Here is a 19,205-nt window from a genome sequence, read left to right as displayed (position 1 = left end):
GATATTATTATACACGCTGACCGCTTGGTGGAGCAAAATGCTTTACCGGTAGAGTCAGTGTTGCCATGTCCTCATATTATAAACTACTTTGGACTTGTTTTTTTCAGTAAGTCTCTTACACAAAAGGGATACAGACACATCCCACCTCTCCTGGTAGGTCCGGGAATGTCCCCCATATTGATAGCGGCTCCCTGACGCCCACATTATGTATATCCCTCAAAATGATTCACATTTTTCACATCCCGCAAATTATATACTACAACAATAGGCATTATGGTGGTGGTGGTGGGGTGTTGTACCATCTCCCGGAAATTAGTTTTGTAGGGTGGGATGTCTGATATTATTGCAAGGTTTATTGGACTTATTACCAAACAGTGTTTGGCCACATTGTTTGGCACCAAACCTATTAAAGTTTTAATAATCATTCTAAATCTACGAGCATAAGGAAGCAGCTCAGGAACAATGTTGTTGGAATCACTTTCAGAACAATTTGAGCTGATGAACAATAAAATAAATTCCATAGCCAATCAGAATTGACTTAAAGGTTTGTTCACCCAAAAATGAAAAGTATCCTATAAATTACTCACCCTCAAGCCATCCTAGGTGTATTCTTTCAGCGAAACACAATCAGAGTTATATTAAAAAATATCCTGGCTCTTAATTCCACGCTTTATATGGGAGTGAATGGTAGGCTATCTTGTTTTTTGAAGCCAAAAAAAAGCACATACATCCATCATAAAATTAATCCATATACAGCTCCAGGGTTAACGGTCTTATGAAGTGAAGTGAAGTGATGCGTTTTTGTAAGAAAAAATTCCATAATTATAACTTTAGAAACCGTAATCATTAGCTTCCGGTAACGGGGGTAAAGCACATTCATGAGAGAGTCGAGTTCCAGCGTATGACTGAGCATGTAGGAATTTTTTTTTAGACTTCTAATTCGTGACTGGTGTTCAGTTTTGCTCTATCCTCTGCGATTCCACTTCCCCGTTCGTCAATACATGCGTCGGGTCAAAGGTCACTCTTCCGCTGGAACTCGACTTATGTAGGCTATAGCCGTTACCGGAAGCAGTCATTATAGTTTATAAAGTTATAAATATTTTTATTACAAAAACATATCGCTTCACTTCAGAAGGCCTTATCAACCCCCTGGAGGATGGATGTGCTTTTTTGGGCTTCAAAAAACAAGGCACCATTCACTCCCATTATAAAGCATGGAAGAGCCAGGATATTGTTTTTAATATAACTCTGATTGTGTTTGGCTGAAAGAAGTCATAAACACCTATGGAGTATATTCGTTCTTTCTTTCTAACCATTATTGGAATCAGGTTGCTTGTTTTTCTTGAGAGATCTGGCAACAATTCGTAGAGTGCACTGAGCGAACAAACAGGAGGCAGAATCGAGCTCACATAGCCTACTCAAGAAACGTCCACGTTTGATAGTTTTCCAATGTTTGAAGATTGAAAACAACAACACATAACTGCAATAATAAACGCAATTCTTTTCTCTCTTCATGGCTTGCGGTTTCAGTTCACGCGCTCTGTGTGTGTCGGAGGGGAGGATGCGCGGCTGAAGACTTCAGTCCGGAGAGACTGAATCCGCATCCTGATCAGACAATCATAGCGATGATGGAGGGACGACACGAGTTTTTATGCGGGGTTGTTGAAGGTAAGTTTACGCACAAATTCTTTTTTTCTGAATGCTTGTCTGGGTTACACAAATACAGATGTATTCGTTAAAATGCATGTTTGACGTGAATTGCTGTGGGTATCTTCAAAGCATTATTTACTACAATTGTATACGAAAAAAATAAGCACCACGCTATACTGACACATATAATTAACCTTTAAAATAACTAATTTCTCATTTATGAGCTAGTAGTGCAATGCAATTCATCATATTAAGCCGACGTGGAGCATCCTGGGTATTTATTTCCACACTGGAGTGTGATAGGAAGCAGCTGGACAGAAACCGTAACACACATATCTCTGTCTCCATCCACACACACACACACACACACACACACATGCATGTTGTGCATATCTCCTAATTGGCCTTACTTGTTTGTAGTTCAGTGTCACATTATTGGCTCGGTGGGCAATTTGTCTCTTCTCTCCAGTGAACCCTGTGGGATTCCAGTAGCTTTTTATACTGCTTTCTTACCCCACTTATGTTTTACAACTGCAAACTTGTAGCTAGAACTTGTGGAAGGGAATAGGGGAGTCACACTTTATGATCTATAACATCAAAGCTATAGTGATACTTTACATTAAAGTAGATTTAGGCTACTATAAGTAAACCCAGCTTAACTTGCATACAGTGCACTTAGGTAAAGTGATGCATATTATTCAGCAAATCTCGGCTATTATATACCGTATAAAGTTGGATATTTAAGTATATCCAACATTATTTGCATACACATATATACCCAAGAATAGAGATACATACTATATAACAAGTTTCAACTGCTTGTTTATATCGTTGTGTAACCAGTCTGAATCTACCCACTTTGATTGAGCGGGATTCGAATCGGGGGCTCCGGAGGCGGGCGCGCTAACAAGAACGCTAAAGACCGCATCCGCTAGCCTGCCTCTTGAGTTCATGGGAGTGAGGTTTTACCTGCACAGCTCTCATTAGCTGGCCTCCGTGACCCATCTCTAATCTGTTAAATGTGACTACAAGGCATTCGATATTACAGATATTAATATATGACCATTGGTTTGGCTCATTTCTTGAAACAGAAATTACGTTCTCAAAACTCTAAGATAATTTGGCAAAACAGTCTTACAGTTCAGCACAACACCATGGTTCACCTGCAAAAGCTCATACCTCTCCCAAACCAGTTCTCTCATGTGTCAAAACTAAATTTCCTTTTCATTTAAACAGTCAGTGCCCCCAAAATGCTTCGTCCCTTTGGCATTGTGTAAGCACTGCAAGTCAAAATGTTTAGATGTTTAGTCACTATGCTATGCCAGAGGACCATTGAAATAGGCCCATCCCTCATGTCCACCTTTCAGTCTTAGCCCAGTCCTTTATTGACAATGGTTACTATACTGTTTTTTTGTCTAGCTAACAAAATACAATTGTGTATAAAACTGAAAAAAAGAAATAGGATTTTAGGCTAAGAGTAGCTTCCAAGGTTTGACATCACACATTGCACTCATACTGTAACCATTATCATTCACACACATAAAGTGACTTCCATACATCAGAGTAAAAAGAAAATGTATACAGCATAATATACTGTAATATAAACACACAAACAAAAAACAATGAAAACGATATGCAGCCTACAGTGCTGTAAATAAAGCTGGAGTTTCACAACTAACAGTTCTTCACTGGTCGCTGTCCTCACCCTCCCTCTCCTGGCCACCATACTCTATCGTCCATGGTGTCTTTGTGCTCCTCGGCCTCTTCCCCCTATTCCACCACCACGCACCCTTACTCCTCTTACTCCTCCTCTTCGTCTTCCTCCTCCTCTTCCTCGAGCAGGCAGTTGCCCTTGTTCATTTACTTGGCCAGGTGCCTCCATGTTCTGAAATTGTACTGGTCCTGCATGGTCAAGCTCTTTACATACATGTTTGGCAGCATTCACAGTCATGGACAGCACCTGTCAGGTAACTAAACATACTGTTTGATTGGTCATCTGAGATGTGTGAAACTCCTTTGTTAGTCAAGTTCTAGTTTCACCTGACTGTCAATTGCTGTAATAAATGTATCAAATGTTTCAAGGGATTCATATACAGTATGGTATTCATGGTATTATGTTCTTGACTAATTTTGACAATTGAACAGACTATTGTGCATGTGATGACTTATACAATGAAATGACGCTGACACGTTTTGGAGCGAACAACCATTAGACTGAGAATCAACAATCAGTTTAGAACAACAAGATCTATTCACTTGGAAATTGTGCTAAATGTAGGCTGCCTGTACTTAATCATTTGCAAAGATGTACTGAGACATGTACTTAGACATTTGCAATTTGATGAAATGAATGAGAAATTCAATTCCTTTTGTGAACAATTGCCAAGTGGTTTGGAGGTTTGTCCATGTTGTTTTGGGAATGTAATTTCTGTTTCAAGAAATGAGCCAAACCAATGGAGAAAAACTGTAAGATAACATCATTATTTTCTGTTAAGCTACTGTATTGTTCACATACCAGTAGGGCCAATCACTTCATATTCATAATTACTGAATCAAATCAAGCAGGAAAATATGTGTGTTATGTTTTTACATCAGCATGGCAGCCAACATGAATAATAAATTATAACCAACCACTGTCTTTCCTAATGCAGCAAAATCTATAGAATGCTAGAACGACATAATGATGTGTGATCCCAAACACTGTCAGTGACAACTTATAAAAGTTTTTGGAATTTTTCAAAATTTATTCATTAGCTCTCAGTAGAGGTATTGAGGATGGATGCGTATTGAAAATGAGGATATGGATGTAACGTATTTAATGATATGTACCATAGTTTTATAAATTGTTATATGTCATGAATTACAAAATTTTTGTGTATTTAAATGTTGAATTATTCGAATTAATTCATGTCTTCTGTTACACAAGCAAGCTGAAACCAATGTAGGCTTTCGCAAAAAGATTTGCTTCTCATCGCAGCTTATTCTGGCCAAGAACTACCCACTTAGACAGAAAGAGTGTTCAGAGCAAATCCAAGACTTGTCATGGCAGTCTCTGTGAAATGTTTTACAGAAAACACTGTAAAAATAGCAGAATATATGTATAAACTTTGTGATCAGAGTCATCAGACAACCCTAAAAACTATGCAGATTACTTAAGAGTGCCTCAAAAAAACTTTGATGTTTATAATCTTGCACTGCTTCCTTATGCACACCTCTGCTGATGACCCATGGGTCCAATATGGGATGGATGCGCCAAGCCCATATTTCAGTGTCTGCCCAAAACCCTCCTGTTTGAGTGGGTTGCAGTGAAGAGGAGGTTGAAAAGAACAGAATATACTGAAATACTGAAGATTTGTGACGGTTATGAAATGCTGCCTTGTGTAAATGGAGAAAAAAATCAGGTGTGTGTCTGCATGTGTGATATATATATATACTCTACCCCTTAGGTTTCTATGGGAGACCCTGGTCAATGGAACAAAGGAAGGTACTATTTCAATGGTGAGTATTGGATCAGTGACTACACACACAGTTAAATGGGATGATGAGATTGCTCTTTATATGCACTTGAATTACTAAAAGAACACAAAATATTACATATTATAAGTCTGGGGTTATACAATGTAATATGCAATATTGATTTGGATCATGTTGGTAACATGGTGGTATCAGAGCGGTGCAGTAAGGCTGCCCAGGGGGCAGCACAGAGCAGCTGGTGTGTTGCAGAGGTGTAAAAGCGTGTGGGCAGAGAGACAAATGGCTTTTTATGACTAATGGCTGGACATTGGTGCCAGCATGACTCCACTGAGCCACAGTTTCACACATCTTTATACACCATGATGAAACCAATGGCAAGGAACAAGTCCATTTTCCCTTGCATCTTTGAATCAGAGCAAGGGTGAAGTAGAAAAAGAGCAAGACATAGAAATAAGATGCTAATAATAATAACAACAATTAAACATTATAACAATAAACGTAATTATTGTTGTTGTTGATGAGTCTTTGAGCTAATATTATAATAAATGTCATTCAGTGGTTTAATAAAAGAGAAAAAAACGACAGATTGTAAACAAGAGAGATGGTATCCCTGCTGAAAAGACAATCTTTCTATTCTGATCTGGTTTAGTGCTGGTCTAGCTGGTAGCCATTATGTTTGCCAGCAAAACTGAGTTGGTCAAGCTGGTTAACCTAGGAAGTCTTCTTGGTTTAGATATAGCTAAGAAGCCTAATGGTGACACCAACACACCAGCATCTAAAACAGGTATACTGTATACTGTCTTGTATTGAGTCCCTGCTCCCCTTCAGTCATAAAGCAGTTTTTCTCTCCCTCCTGCTGCATTATGAACAAACTCACACTTTACCCAGTGAGCTGGCATGGACTGGCAGATCTGTGTTTGATTTGCTGAACTAAAGTTCTCCTCCCTTTAAGCTTAGTAGTACAGCTTATAATCTTAAACTTAAAAAGTAATTGATTAATTGCATATGATTTACTCATTCTTTCCCATTTCTTATTCTTTGATATAAGGGAATATAAATATTTTATGGCAACACAGCTATATAATTACATGACATCTTCATAGAAGATTTTTTAAACAATGGCTTACTATGTGAAATTTAACTGATTTAGAAGGGCAAGCAACTGTTCCATCAAATGGCGCAAAACTCTTTCACACTGGCCCGTGTTCATATATGTTCATATCTGTGTTGTGTTTCTGATCAGTGACAGAAATTAGGGTGCATGGTAATCCATTTGGACACACAGGAAGAAAGGAGAGGAGCAAGAGGGTACACACACACACACACACACACACACACACACACACACACACACACACACACACACACACACACAAAAAAAAGTTTGGCCAAACTCAGCCCTGGATGAAAAGATTAATAGTGCAGGCGAAAGAAGGGGGATGAGAACTTTTACACGCTTGAGTGAGAGCTGAGCGATTGTGCTGATAGATTCTATCTGTATATTAGCATTTTAAATAGGTTGGAGAGGGAGAGAACCAAAATTAGCTTGTGTGTGTGTGTGTACAATCACACACACACACACACACACACACGTTTGCTTGAGGTTAACATTTGGGGAGATTCTTTAATATTTTAGACAATCACTTACTCACCCTCAGTCTATTTAGGGAGTCTGCTTTTCTCATGGGAGGACACACACACACACACACACACACTTTTGAAATTGAATGATTTTGTACAAACCTTGTTTTATCTCAGTTTTTTTACTTGTCTTGTTGAGAATTATAAAATAAACTCTCTTACAACACTTTTCACATTATTTTTTTCCCACAGTAATTCTATTTACAAATGGCCTACTTACAAATGGTCTATTTACAAATGGCCTACTACTTTGTCTTCAATTTTATGTAATATCTGGCTTTTTAATAATTTTGGCAAATGTAGGGCTTGAGTGTAAATGATGCATTAAAATATTGATATTTTAACTTTTATCTTTTTTATTTGATATTTTAGATTATGAAATTTACATTAAAGGGTTAGTTCACCCAAAAATTTTAATTCTGTCATTACAGTAATTACTCGCCCTCATGTCGTTTCAAACCCATAAGTCTTTCGTTCATCTTTGTAACACAAATGAAGATCTTTTTGATGAAATCTGAGAGCTTTCAACCATGTTGTTCCATTTGTGTTTGGAACAACATGAGGGCGAGTAATGACAGAATTTTAATTTTAGGGTGAACTAACTTGTAATTTGTATTTATTTTCTTCACATTTAGTATCTTATATTTCATCTCACTGACATGGTGGTTACCACGTACAAACTTTTTTTTTGTGTTATTTTTAAAGGGAAAAATGAAAACAATTTCTTCACTCATTGGGCCCTATTTTTATGATCTAAGCGCATGGCCTAAAGTGCACGGCGCAAGGGCACTAAGGGCGTGTCCGAATCCACTTTTGCTAGTTTAACGAGGGGAAAAATGGTCGGCATGCCCGGCGCATGGTCTTAAAGGGTTGTCCCTATTCTCTTAATGAGTAAAGGGTGTGTTTTGGGAGTAACATGCAATGAACCAATCAGAGTGTCATTTCCTATTCCCTTTAAAAGCCAGTTGCTCTCGCGCCATGGCGGATTCGCTATTTACATGGTGGAATTTGCAAGCGGAAAAACTGAACGATTCTCTATCGAGGAAACGGATCAGCTCGTGCGCGAGGTTAAATCGCGCAAGCAGACCATCTACGGGACAAGCCGGATTCCACCATATCTTTATGCACACAATATTAATCTTTAACTTTTTAATCCTTTTATTTGTAATATGTGGCATGTTGGTGTGCTGCTGCGCATCCCTGTGTGTGTTGAGTGTATGCGCGTTGTGGACCCGCCTATAGGCGGATATTACTAATGAGCCCTTTAAATAACAAAAAAAAATACTGCACCATTGACTTTAGACCAGGTTTCAGTTGGTCAATGGTGCAGTCTATTTAAGTTGCCTCAAAATGGCAACGCACCAATAGCCTGAACACACCTAATTTTCAGACCATCTCAGACATGGGCGCAAATGCATTTGCTATTTAAACAACGTGGTGTAGGACGTGAAAAAGATAACTGTGTCGGGCTGAAAGCTGCATTGCACCGGGTGTATGATAGGGCCCATTGTGTAGATTGACTGTTTTTCTCAAATGAAAGATTTTAATATTAAGATTTGGGTTTAAATAATTCAATTAAAAATAGCAAAAACAAACAATGAAGGCATGTTAAGAAGTTCCCCAGTTTTAATGTGACCATATCATAAAAAGGAGTGCATTGAAAAATTATCCCTTGGGACTTGAACGTTCAAGTTAAAACTCTGCATTGATAATGCACATTTTGCCAGTAATCATGATCTTCCTACAATATTTGTTTAGAGGACATTGTCATTGCCATGGTATTGAAATGGTTGTACTAAAAATAACAATAAAATATTGCACTGCAGATAAACGATTTTTCTTTACAGATTGAAATTCATAGAGGGACAGACCATTACATTTGTTTTCTCTGCAAAGGAATCGACCATCTGCTGTTTTTAAACTCAGACTCATTCTCTGCAGGAAATGTGACCTCTTATATTATTAATTATGCAAGATCATTGGATGTCTCTATTTTCTGCCTGTCTCTCTCTCTCTCGCTCTCTTCTTACACAATATTCTTAAAACATGATCCATTCTAAATTCTGAAATTATTTTTCTTATTATGCACCCATTGTTCCTTTCAGGATGCAGATGTGGGGTTTGAACACATATCTGTATGGTCCTAAAGATGATCTGAAGCACAGGTTACTGTGGAGGGAAGTTTATTCAGCAGAGGAAGAGGGTATGTTGAAGTATGGGGGGTTACAGTACTTTTGTCATCACACTGTAAAAAAAAAAAGTTGCTACTTTAAATTTTTTAAGTACAATCAACTTGGATGTTTAAGTTATTTCAACTTAAAGGGTTAGTTCACCCAAAAATGAAATTTCTGTATTAATTACCCTCATGTCATTCCAAACCCGCTTCTGGGTTCTACATCAGTACGCCAGCTCATTATTGGTCGACGCTTTTCACGTGAGCACGATGCATGCGTGTGATGCTGACGCTGGAGCCGGCCAATTAGGAGCTGCACTGTGTCAAAGTCCCTTTAAAGTCTTTGACTGTGTTTACTAGATCAGCAGCGTAGGATACTAATACAGACAAGAAGAAAATGTTGAATAAAGTCGTTATTTTTGTTAGTTTTTTTGCGGACAAAAAGTATTCACGTCACTTCATAACATTAAGGTTGAACCACTGTAGTCACATGGACTATTTTAACAATGTCTTTGCTACCTTTCTGCAGTGGCGTTGCTGCATGGCTGGTTCAGAAACCTCTCGCGTTTCATTAAAATATATCTTTAATTTGTGTTCCAAAGATGAACGAAGGTCTTACGGGTTTGGAATGACACGAGGGTGAGTGATTAATGACAGAAATTTCATTTTTCGGTGAAACCCACTTTAAAACATTTGTTGAATCTTGTATAACTTATAAAAAATAACTTATTTTGATGAGTTAAAGCAATGTAAAAGCATATGTCTTCATCATTCATTGATCATATAATTTTTTACAGTTTAGGCTTTCATATCGTAACCTGTAGTTTCATATCGTAACCTGTATAAAACTTGATATATTTATTGTATTGAATAATGAATCATTAGTATTGCAATAATATAGTGCAATTCCAGTATGAAAAAGGTGCCATGCCAGCTTTTATCCATGACAGTTTTTTAGGGCCATATCACACCTGGAAATCTTTCACTTTCTCCAGCTCAGTTGAAAGCTCTGGTGTGTGAAGCAGAGTCAAGGGGTCTGACGTTTGTATACGCTCTTTCTCCGGGTCAGGACATCGTCTTCTCCAGCTCGTGTGACCTCACACTACTCAAACGCAAACTCAGACAGGTAAGCGAACTCACTTGTTTTCTGCCTCTGTATCTTTTCATTTTCCTCCCACTTTGTTGTGATCAAGGACACATTTTTACAGTTTATTTCATGTTAATACTGTTCCAACAATTGTTTTGCTGTTTGACTAATTTGTAAAGTTCATGAATGCATTGTTCTCTTTAATTTCACCACTAGGTGTCAGACCTGGGCTGTCAGGCTTTTGCCCTCCTATTTGATGACATTGATCACTCCATGTGCCAGTCAGATACAGAGACCTTTTCCTCATTCGCTCACGCCCAGGTCACTGTGGCCAATGAGATCTTCCGTTTCCTGGGGGAACCACCTGTCTTCCTTTTCTGTCCCACTGGTAGGCCGATACATAAATATATCAAGCTTTGTTCAGTATAACAAAAATCATTTTAATGGAGTGACAAATTTACTTAATGATACCTGAGAAGAAAAGAGATACTGCTTTTCCCATCTTAATACCCCATTCTCTGTCTTTCCTTAAATATTTCTCTCATTCCTTCCCATAAAACAGTACTGTGCTGTTATTTCTTTTCTCTCTAGAGTACTGTAGTTCTCTGTGCACTCCTAGCGTGTCAAAGTCTCCCTACATGCTGACGATTGGGGAGGATCTTCTCCCTGGCATCTCTGTCATCTGGACCGGTGAGAGACATGTGCAGTGTGTCCTTTAAAAATTCACACACAATAGCTATGTTTTCATCCAAAGTTGCAAATTTAACTTATACGCAAAACTAGAATATCGCATAAAACATTTGCGCATAAAGCACCGCTTCCATCCCATGTGTTCAAGAGAATAAAATAGTCACTTCCTGCGAAAATAAAAATAGAAGTTGGTGTAATCGGGGAAGCCACTGTGGCTCTTTTTTGTACATCATAAATGACTTGCATCTCAGAGCGCGCAGACATAACCCCATGAATGCTGTGATGTTATCTTGTGTTCGGATGGCTGGTGTTTGTGAATGCAATCATGTGAGAAGCTTCTGGGAGGGAATTCCAGCCAACCATTTTGATGACAGACTTTGGCTCATGCATTTCAGAATGACCAAACCCAACATGTGTGCGATGAGATCCACTGTGCGATGAGGTCAACTGGTCCATTTATCCAATCACATCCTCATCGCATCGGGGATATATTCAGTAAATGTGTTTCCATCATAGTTTATGTCTAAGTCTTCTTATCGGATAAAAAAAATGTCCACCAATTGAGTTTTTTAAACGTTTTTTATGCACATTTTTTAGAATTGATCTTGGCATTTCCATAATTTTTTATGCGATGTCCCAAAATGTGCATAAAAATAGGTGGATGGAAACAAAGCTAATTTCAGTTGGTTACATAAACGTAAACCACATTTATAACATTACATTACATATTTGTCCTTCACTCTCCTGTAGGAAATAAGGTGATATCTCGGGAACTGAGTGCCGAATCATTAGCAGAGGTTCAGATGGTGCTTCGACGGCCACCACTCATTTGGGACAACCTCCATGCTAATGATTATGACTCCCGACGTGTCTTCCTGGGGCCTTTTAAGGGCCGGCCCCCCGGACTCAGGTCCCATCTGAGGGGTCTGCTGCTTAATCCAAACTGCGAGTTTGAAGCCAACTTCATCCCTCTGCATACCTTGGGAAGCTGGCATAAAGAAGTGAAGGAAGAGGGGAAAGGTGAGAGCAGAATGGGGCATACACAGTAAAGGAGGATAGAGAGGAATGAGAACATGGAGAAGCTCAAATATTATAGTATGAATATAGCAATGCCAAGGCTTTGAGATTCATAAATGATAAAATGTATATCTTGAATGCAAGGAAAGTTGTTTTGGACAAAAGCATCTGCCAAATGCATAAATGTAAAAAAGTCAAATAAAGTGTATAAAGGAACATTCTGCTCCTTGCTGACACAGTTTGAACTCTGTAGGTGATGAAGAGGCCTATCGTGTGGATAGAGCGCTGTCAGCCGCCCTGCAAGACTGGATGAAGGAACTCAGCCTTCCTCTACAGCCTGGTACAACATCCACCCTTATACAGTTTTTACACTGTTATATTACACCCATATTCAACTGGGATAGACATTGAAAAAAATACACTTTACCTTTAAAATTATTGATCACATCTGAGTTTAATACACGCATGTATTCACAATTAGGAATAAAATGTTTTTTTGTGTGTTAGTTTTAGATTTAAAAAAAATCATGTTTAAAGATGTAGTAATTGTAACAATAAAATACTCAATTAAAAAAATCACTTTACCATTAATAATAATAATAATAATATATATTATATAATAAAAAATCACTGTAATATAAATTGTTACATTTAAATTAATCAAACTGTTTTAAAATGTGCATGAATGTACATTTAATTTATTTAGTTTTTCTTTATAATGTAATAAAATGTAATAAATAATTATATTATATTGATTTTTGACAGTGTTATTTTAGTATTATTTATACTATTATTGTATTTTTACATATTTTTAATTAGCTTTAATTTTTATATTTTAATTTTAGTTTAAGTTTTAGTAATTTTGTTGTGCTTTTGTCATTTAAAAAAATATTTTTCTATTTAGCTTTAATTTATATATTCTTTAAAAGTATATGTAGTTTTAGTTATTTTAATACTTCAATGTATTTCAGCTAGTTTCCAAATCAATATTTCTAATTGTCATTAAATTTTTTCTAATTTTATTTTATTTTATTTCAGCTCAATTTCAATTAACGAAAACGATTCTTAATAGTTTTACTTTTAGTTACCAACTGATATTTGAATTAATACACTGATCATTGATTTCTTCATTTTATTTTTAAGTGGCACTCCTAGTCCTCCACAGGCAGTGTTGGGGAAAGTTACTTTGAAAAGTAATGCATTACAATATTGCGTAACTCCCTTAGAAAGTTACTAATTGCATTACTTGATTACTTTTCAAGAAAAGTAATGCGTTGCGTTACTTTTTCTCAGCTAGGCTGGGCTTCTATTTTTATAACAAAAAAGTTTTATTTTTGGACAAATGTAAAGGCCTTTTCACACCAAAATTAAAATAAAAAGGCTGAAGGAAATGCAAATTCACATGTGTACAGTAGAGGGCACAGCTCAAACCAACCTTTCACCTGTGCTGACATTCTGGATTGCAGAAGAATAGGATGGAGAGGTAAGTTTAACACTTACTTTAAAAATAAAAACAAAAAATCTAAAGTCATTTTTGCTTGGGTCAGCATCAAGTACATCGGTCAATAAAGTGAGATCAAATGCATTAAAATATTTGTTTTATTTAACATATTTAATTATTGGAGGTTTATGTAGTATGCTGATTTTGCATTTCACTGATTTGATTAATTTTGAGGAATACTAAAAAAAAATTTGTTTAAGTGAGATGAGTTACCATTTGCACTTACCATTTTTCTCAACATGGGGACAAGAGAGCTGTCAGTCAATAAATGGGAAAACAAAGTAACTTGCATTACTTATTCGCAAAAGTAACTGATATTTTGTTGTAAATTTAAATTTATTCTGATTACGTAACTCACATAACTTGAAATGAGTTACCCCCAACGCTGTCCACGGGTCACAAAGAATCTCTTTGCTGACTTGAATCGGATCTTTTAGTCCAGTTATTTCACACAAGTTTCTAAAAATTTTCTTTTAGGACGCCAGTTGAGGCCAACAGACCCCAAGCTCTCAAAACTCTCTGTTAAATCAAAGTCCTCCGATAGCTCAGACAATCAATGTGAAGCCCAGCCCAAATGTCCCATAACCTCTTCCCAGAGCACAGGGGCTCTTGCTAGCGATGAAATCCCAGCAGACCCAGTTATGAGCCAGGATCTGAAAGCGGGGGAGAACCAGGTCTCCAGGAGCACCAGCCATGAAAAGAGCTCTAGAAGGGGATTGTGTTCTGGGAGGGCTCCTCTCAGCGAGGCCCAGGTCCGGCTGCTGGTTGGCCTGTACTACCTGCCACATGAACACGGACCACCCGCTCAGAATCTCCTGCAGGATCTCACGTGGCTCAAAGCCAACTGTCACTGCGTCAGTGTCAACGGCAAGAAGGCCTCGCCACAGAAGGTGAAAACATCCTTTTTATTAAATTTTTTCTATTCACCACTGATTCATATGTCATTCGATCTGTTTGTGAATGCTACTGAAATTATAGTAATGATTCAATATGGATGTAGTTCATAATATGAGTTTAATGTGCTCGACAACCCCGATTATTTATTTAAATATTTGTATTTAATATGGAATGTGTTGTACTTTCTGTTTTCTGTTGTTAATATTTCTCTTGCTCTCTCAGGTAGAGGACTGGCGGGCCCGTGCAGGCCGTTTTCTGGCTGTGTGTGATGATGTGGCAATACTGCACAGTGCTGTTGTGAACAGCAGCAATAGGGCTGTTCTCTATGACCTTTACCCTTACATCTGGGACCTGAGAAACACCCTGCTGGTGGCCAAGGCCTTCATCTGCTGGCTAGGTGAGAGAGATACTGTAGTATGGATGATTAAGAAGAGAGGATCTTGTCTTCTCATGTAGGTTTTTTCCGCCATGTGATAAACGAGAAGTAAATGAACTATTTGTATTTTGAGCGTGAATCACCATTGAAGTTTTGTCCTGTAGATCGCCCTTCCCTGCAGTTTCCCACCCTCATCTCCCATCTTTTCACAAGCATATTTCCTTTTACAGAGGGTCGTATACTGAGTGAAGGTTTTCCGCTAGACTCTTGGAAAAACTGCTTCCACTGTGAGTGTCAAACATGCACATACTGTATATACTGTAGCAAATTAATTTCTGCATAGTTTTCTGAAGCCATATACTAGCTTTGGTTGAGGAAAATACAGAAATTTAAGTCATCATTGACTGGTTATGTTCTCTTGCGTTACTTCTGTACAAAAGTTTGGGGTCAGTAACACCTTTTTTTGGAAGAATCCTTTGCTCAATATTTTTTTAATAAAATACTTTTATTCAGCAAGGAGTCATTCAATTGATGAAAAGGGATAGTAAAGAGATGTATACTCTGTTACAAAGTATTTCTTTTTCAAATATATGCTGTTCTTTTGAACTTTCTAATCTTCAAAGAATCCTGGAATTAATTTTTATCACGGTTTCCACAAAAATATTAAGCAACACAACTGTTTTCAGCATTAATAATAAAAAAGAAATGTTTTTTGAGCACCAAATCAGAATGAAGGCTGGAGTAATGGCTGCTGAAATGCACAGGAATACTTTACATTTACAAATATTTTAAGAGAAAACTTGATATTTAAAATTTTAATAGTATTCCACTATGTTAATGTTTTTACTCAGTTTTTTTTATCAAATAAATGCAGATATTTCATGCATTTAAAAACATTAACAAAATTTGACTAACCTCAAACTATTGAACAGTAGGATGATGCATAAAAACTGACGCTTTGATATTGTTGATGATTGATGCTTTGAGATTGTTGACAGGGTGCGGAGCTTCCTCAGGGGCGGAGCTACATGGTGTGGAGGCGGAGCCATGGGTGTTTAAAGGGGGGCTGTCTGGAGAGGTGCAGGTGGGAAAGATATAATTAATGATTCTGTTTATGAACAGTTATTAAATTAGTATAAATTGCCAGATCCATTTGGTGTAGTTTTTTTTACAGTCTCCTTGATCTTTTCCTGTCTCACTCTTGTTTTTTTCTTTCTTTCTCTGGTGCTGGTGTGAATCAGATGCTTCTGCCTGTGGGGACCAGCAGTGAGTTATTTAGTCACCCTCCCCCTCTGTTCCCCACATCTCGACTTTACAACATACGGCCATTCCAGCAAAAAGACAAGGTGACTCAAGCATACTTGTTAACCCACTGACTCGCACCTCATTATACATTTATGACTCTTATTGTTGTTGTTGTTTTCTTCACAAAACTTTAGGTGGAGCTGTACCGAATGGTGCATCAGTTGCATCAGAGGGGTAAAGTGAGCCAGGACGCTGGGATCTCCCATCCAGACTTCATTGGGGACAGGCAAGAATTGCTCTCAAGCATATCACAGCCCACATATAAAATGTTCTATTATCTTTATTGTTCAATAGATGCCTCCGTCTGAGGAAGAATTAAGAAACTACATCATCTAATTACACTCACTGATTCCTGAGATAAAAAAAAGACGTTTAAAATGAACACATTTCCACTTTGAAATAAATAGGAATCACAATACACAAATAAGCCATTTAATTTGATGTTTAATATTTATTTGATTGAAACATTTGAAAATTATGACACTGCATTGATCAAAATACAATATATAATCATTACTTATAAAAATAAATATGTACTGTATAATACATACTCATCTTAAAAATGTTGGAGTCTCTGAGGTTTAAAAAAAGAAATTAATACTTTTATTTAGCAAGGCTGCATTAAATTGATCAAAAGTGACATTAAAGACATTTAAAATGTACATCATATTTCAAGTGACACTGAAGACTGGAGTAATGGCTACTGAAAATGCAGCTTTGTCATCGCAAATATAAATGACATTTAAAAAAATATTAAACTACAAAACAGTTATTTTAATTGTAATAATGTTTTACAATATTACTGTTTTTAACTGTATGTTTGATCAAACAAATGCAGCTTTGGTGAGCATAAGAGACTTATTTCACAAACGGTTGTGTGTATATAGGGAAGAGAGATTCTGTGAGAAAATAGCTGAAAAGGAGGTTGCACTCAAGCGTAATGCCTTAATATATTTCTTCTTAGTCCTGAAAATCAGTTGAGTTAAATGAGAAATATCAAACTGTTTGTGTTTCAGGTGTCTGGGTGCGTCTCTGGCCTTGTGCCCAGAGTACAGCTTAGTTCTGGAGGATGAACTAGGTGTATGTGGGTGCGCTGTGGGCATTCTGGATGTCCGCTCTTTTGCCAAAAGATGTCAGGCCACCTGGCTACCTGCTATGAGGGACAAATATCCTTCACGCCCCAGTGGACATACTGCAACAAAAGTCAGAGTTACAGCTAAACACAAAGCTACACAGAGACACAACTATACCACATTACTTTTAAAATGGTGCAGTAGTAACCTAATCCTGACATGAAATGAATTGCACTTTCTCCTCCCTGAAACCCTAGGAGGCGCTGCTTTTTTTCCATGAAGAACACGACTACCCAGACTCCCTGCTATATCATTTCCCATCTCAGCTCAGGCTTGAGGCTCTTCCTGATCTGGTGGACTGTAGCGTCAGTCGTAGTCTCCTCACGGCCTTGCTAACGGCCCTCAAAGCGAACGGTGAGCTAACACTGATTGTAATTTAAAGCATTTTAGCCTTTTATTCAAGATATTAGCCATGCTAACTGAGTGTTTCTTCCTCAGGTTCACAGGGTGTATTCTGCGAGCTCCAGCCTACAGATGGATTACGGATGGAATTTCTGACAAAGTTGGGATTTCTGGAGATACTCCGTGGAGAAGCACAACCTAGAGAGGGCGTAGTTTTAGGGAGGCTGTTATAAGCGAATAGTCAAAACACACAGGGTCCAGTCTTTGATCAAGTTTTTAGATCAACATGTTGCCATGTTTGAAACCAGAGCTGGGGTTATGGTTGTACTTAGAAAAATGGCTGGGTTTAGGAAGTGCTTGGTGAGGGTTAAGGTCGATTCACAGGTCTGAATTTTGGCAGGAAAAAATCGAATTAAACAATGCATACTGCATGCCAAAATCAAATCTACGATCAGATCAAAAATATCATACTATGATGATCTGACTTTACTGAAATTGTTTGGATACATTTTTTTTTCAGAGACTAACTAAAATTTGGCATTGGACAGATTGTGATTTGTTTTAGTGTGAAAATATTTAATTTGTTAATATTTTATAATAGTGCAAGCCACAGTAAAAATGAATGAAAACATTTAACAAAAACCACAACATTGAATAATAGGACAGGAATTTAGTGAAATGTAGATATAGGTATGTGGTCTAAGAAAAATAAAAAACAGTTGATAGTAGTTGTGGGATTATCAGAGATTGTCTGTAGGCACTTTTTGTGATTATTTGATAATTTCCTGACATTTAGTCACATTGAACTTGGTGTGAACAGGCCTTTAGGCTTCATGGTCAAAGCTGGGGCAGATAAAACATTACTAATAAAACATAAGGGACAAAATGATCATTTAATAGTGATGACTTGTTTACAGCTTCATCTTTACTAATTAGCATTCTGTTTGCTTTCTCACTGCACTGTGCATCTGGAGCTCTCCTATTGGTTCGCAGTCTTCGCACAAACCTTTTGCTCTGCTTTAGGGAGGTAATAAAACTTGCTGTTTTTTTCTTGAAAGTGTCTGTGTTGCAGCTGTGGATGGCTGTAGGAGCAAAAAGCACAATATTTCTCTTTTGTATTCAGTGTACGCACACACACAAGCAATCTTCCCTCCAGCCAGTCATGGACATGCTCACAAAGCAGACTCTTGAAGACACATAATAGCTCCTCCAATGTGCTGAAGGAGCCCTGACCGCAACTGCTACAAGATTGATGAATCATGGTGTATCTTTTTATAGCTCTTCCTTTGAATGAATTCTCTCTTTCTCACACACACACACTCACTAATTTTCTGAGGCTCTAGCCATCTCACTTTGTCCTTTTACACACATACACACTCGCTCACTCATTGTATGCACGTCTGTCCACAAGTTCAATAATATGCCTTCTGATGTTTAACCAATAGCCTTCTTTAATCCCCACGGGCAATCATAAAAAAAACATAAATTAAATCTGCTTTTTTGTTCCATTGATTTGATATTGTTTTGATGTAATCTCATTGATTTAGATTTTTGCTTTGCTATAGTTTCTGGTATTTTTGTACATTTATGGTAAAAGACACTTTTGATTGTGCATGCTAACTTTAAGGCATCCAGTTTTACATTTTTAGAGCACTTTCACTATTTCTGCAGGTTTTAATGTCAGAATTGTGATATATACACTGAAAGGTCTAAGCTTAGGTGTAATATTAAATGTTAAATTGATTGCATTTAATGTTTTTAAAGATTATGGTACAGTACAACTGCGGGTTTTGTAATAATGGAATAAAACGTGTTTACAGCATCATTAAAATCTTTCCTTTCTGGAAAAATGTCTCTTTTGTTTATGTGTATGTTCTATATTTACATTATGTTAATTTCACTGCCTTAGTAATATCTGA

General features: G+C 37.3%; 1 protein-coding gene across 1 annotated transcript; it reads left to right on the top strand.

Moving 5' to 3' along the window:
• Positions 1-1,353: 1,353 nt before the first annotated feature.
• On the top strand, positions 1,354-18,336 carry si:dkey-183c6.8 (protein O-GlcNAcase). Its single transcript, XM_056268698.1, has 17 exons — positions 1,354-1,668; positions 5,097-5,148; positions 8,871-8,968; positions 9,934-10,064; positions 10,242-10,413; positions 10,617-10,715; positions 11,466-11,735; positions 11,986-12,072; positions 13,711-14,123; positions 14,353-14,527; positions 14,737-14,793; positions 15,505-15,590; positions 15,748-15,852; positions 15,946-16,037; positions 16,828-17,014; positions 17,142-17,298; positions 17,383-18,336. The coding sequence occupies exons 1-17, from the start codon at positions 1,626-1,628 to the stop codon at positions 17,517-17,519; spliced, it is 2,361 nt and encodes a 786-aa protein (XP_056124673.1). The 5' UTR covers positions 1,354-1,625; the 3' UTR covers positions 17,520-18,336.
• Positions 18,337-19,205: the final 869 nt, after the last annotated feature.

The sequence above is a fragment of the Rhinichthys klamathensis genome, unplaced genomic scaffold (assembly GCF_029890125.1).
Source record: "Rhinichthys klamathensis goyatoka isolate OS25496 unplaced genomic scaffold, OSU_Roscu_1.1 h1tg000275l_1, whole genome shotgun sequence".
Classification (NCBI taxonomy): Eukaryota; Metazoa; Chordata; class Actinopteri; order Cypriniformes; family Leuciscidae; genus Rhinichthys; species Rhinichthys klamathensis.
Note: the sequence above shows the minus strand (reverse complement) of the source record. Positions and strands in the feature narration are given on the sequence as shown.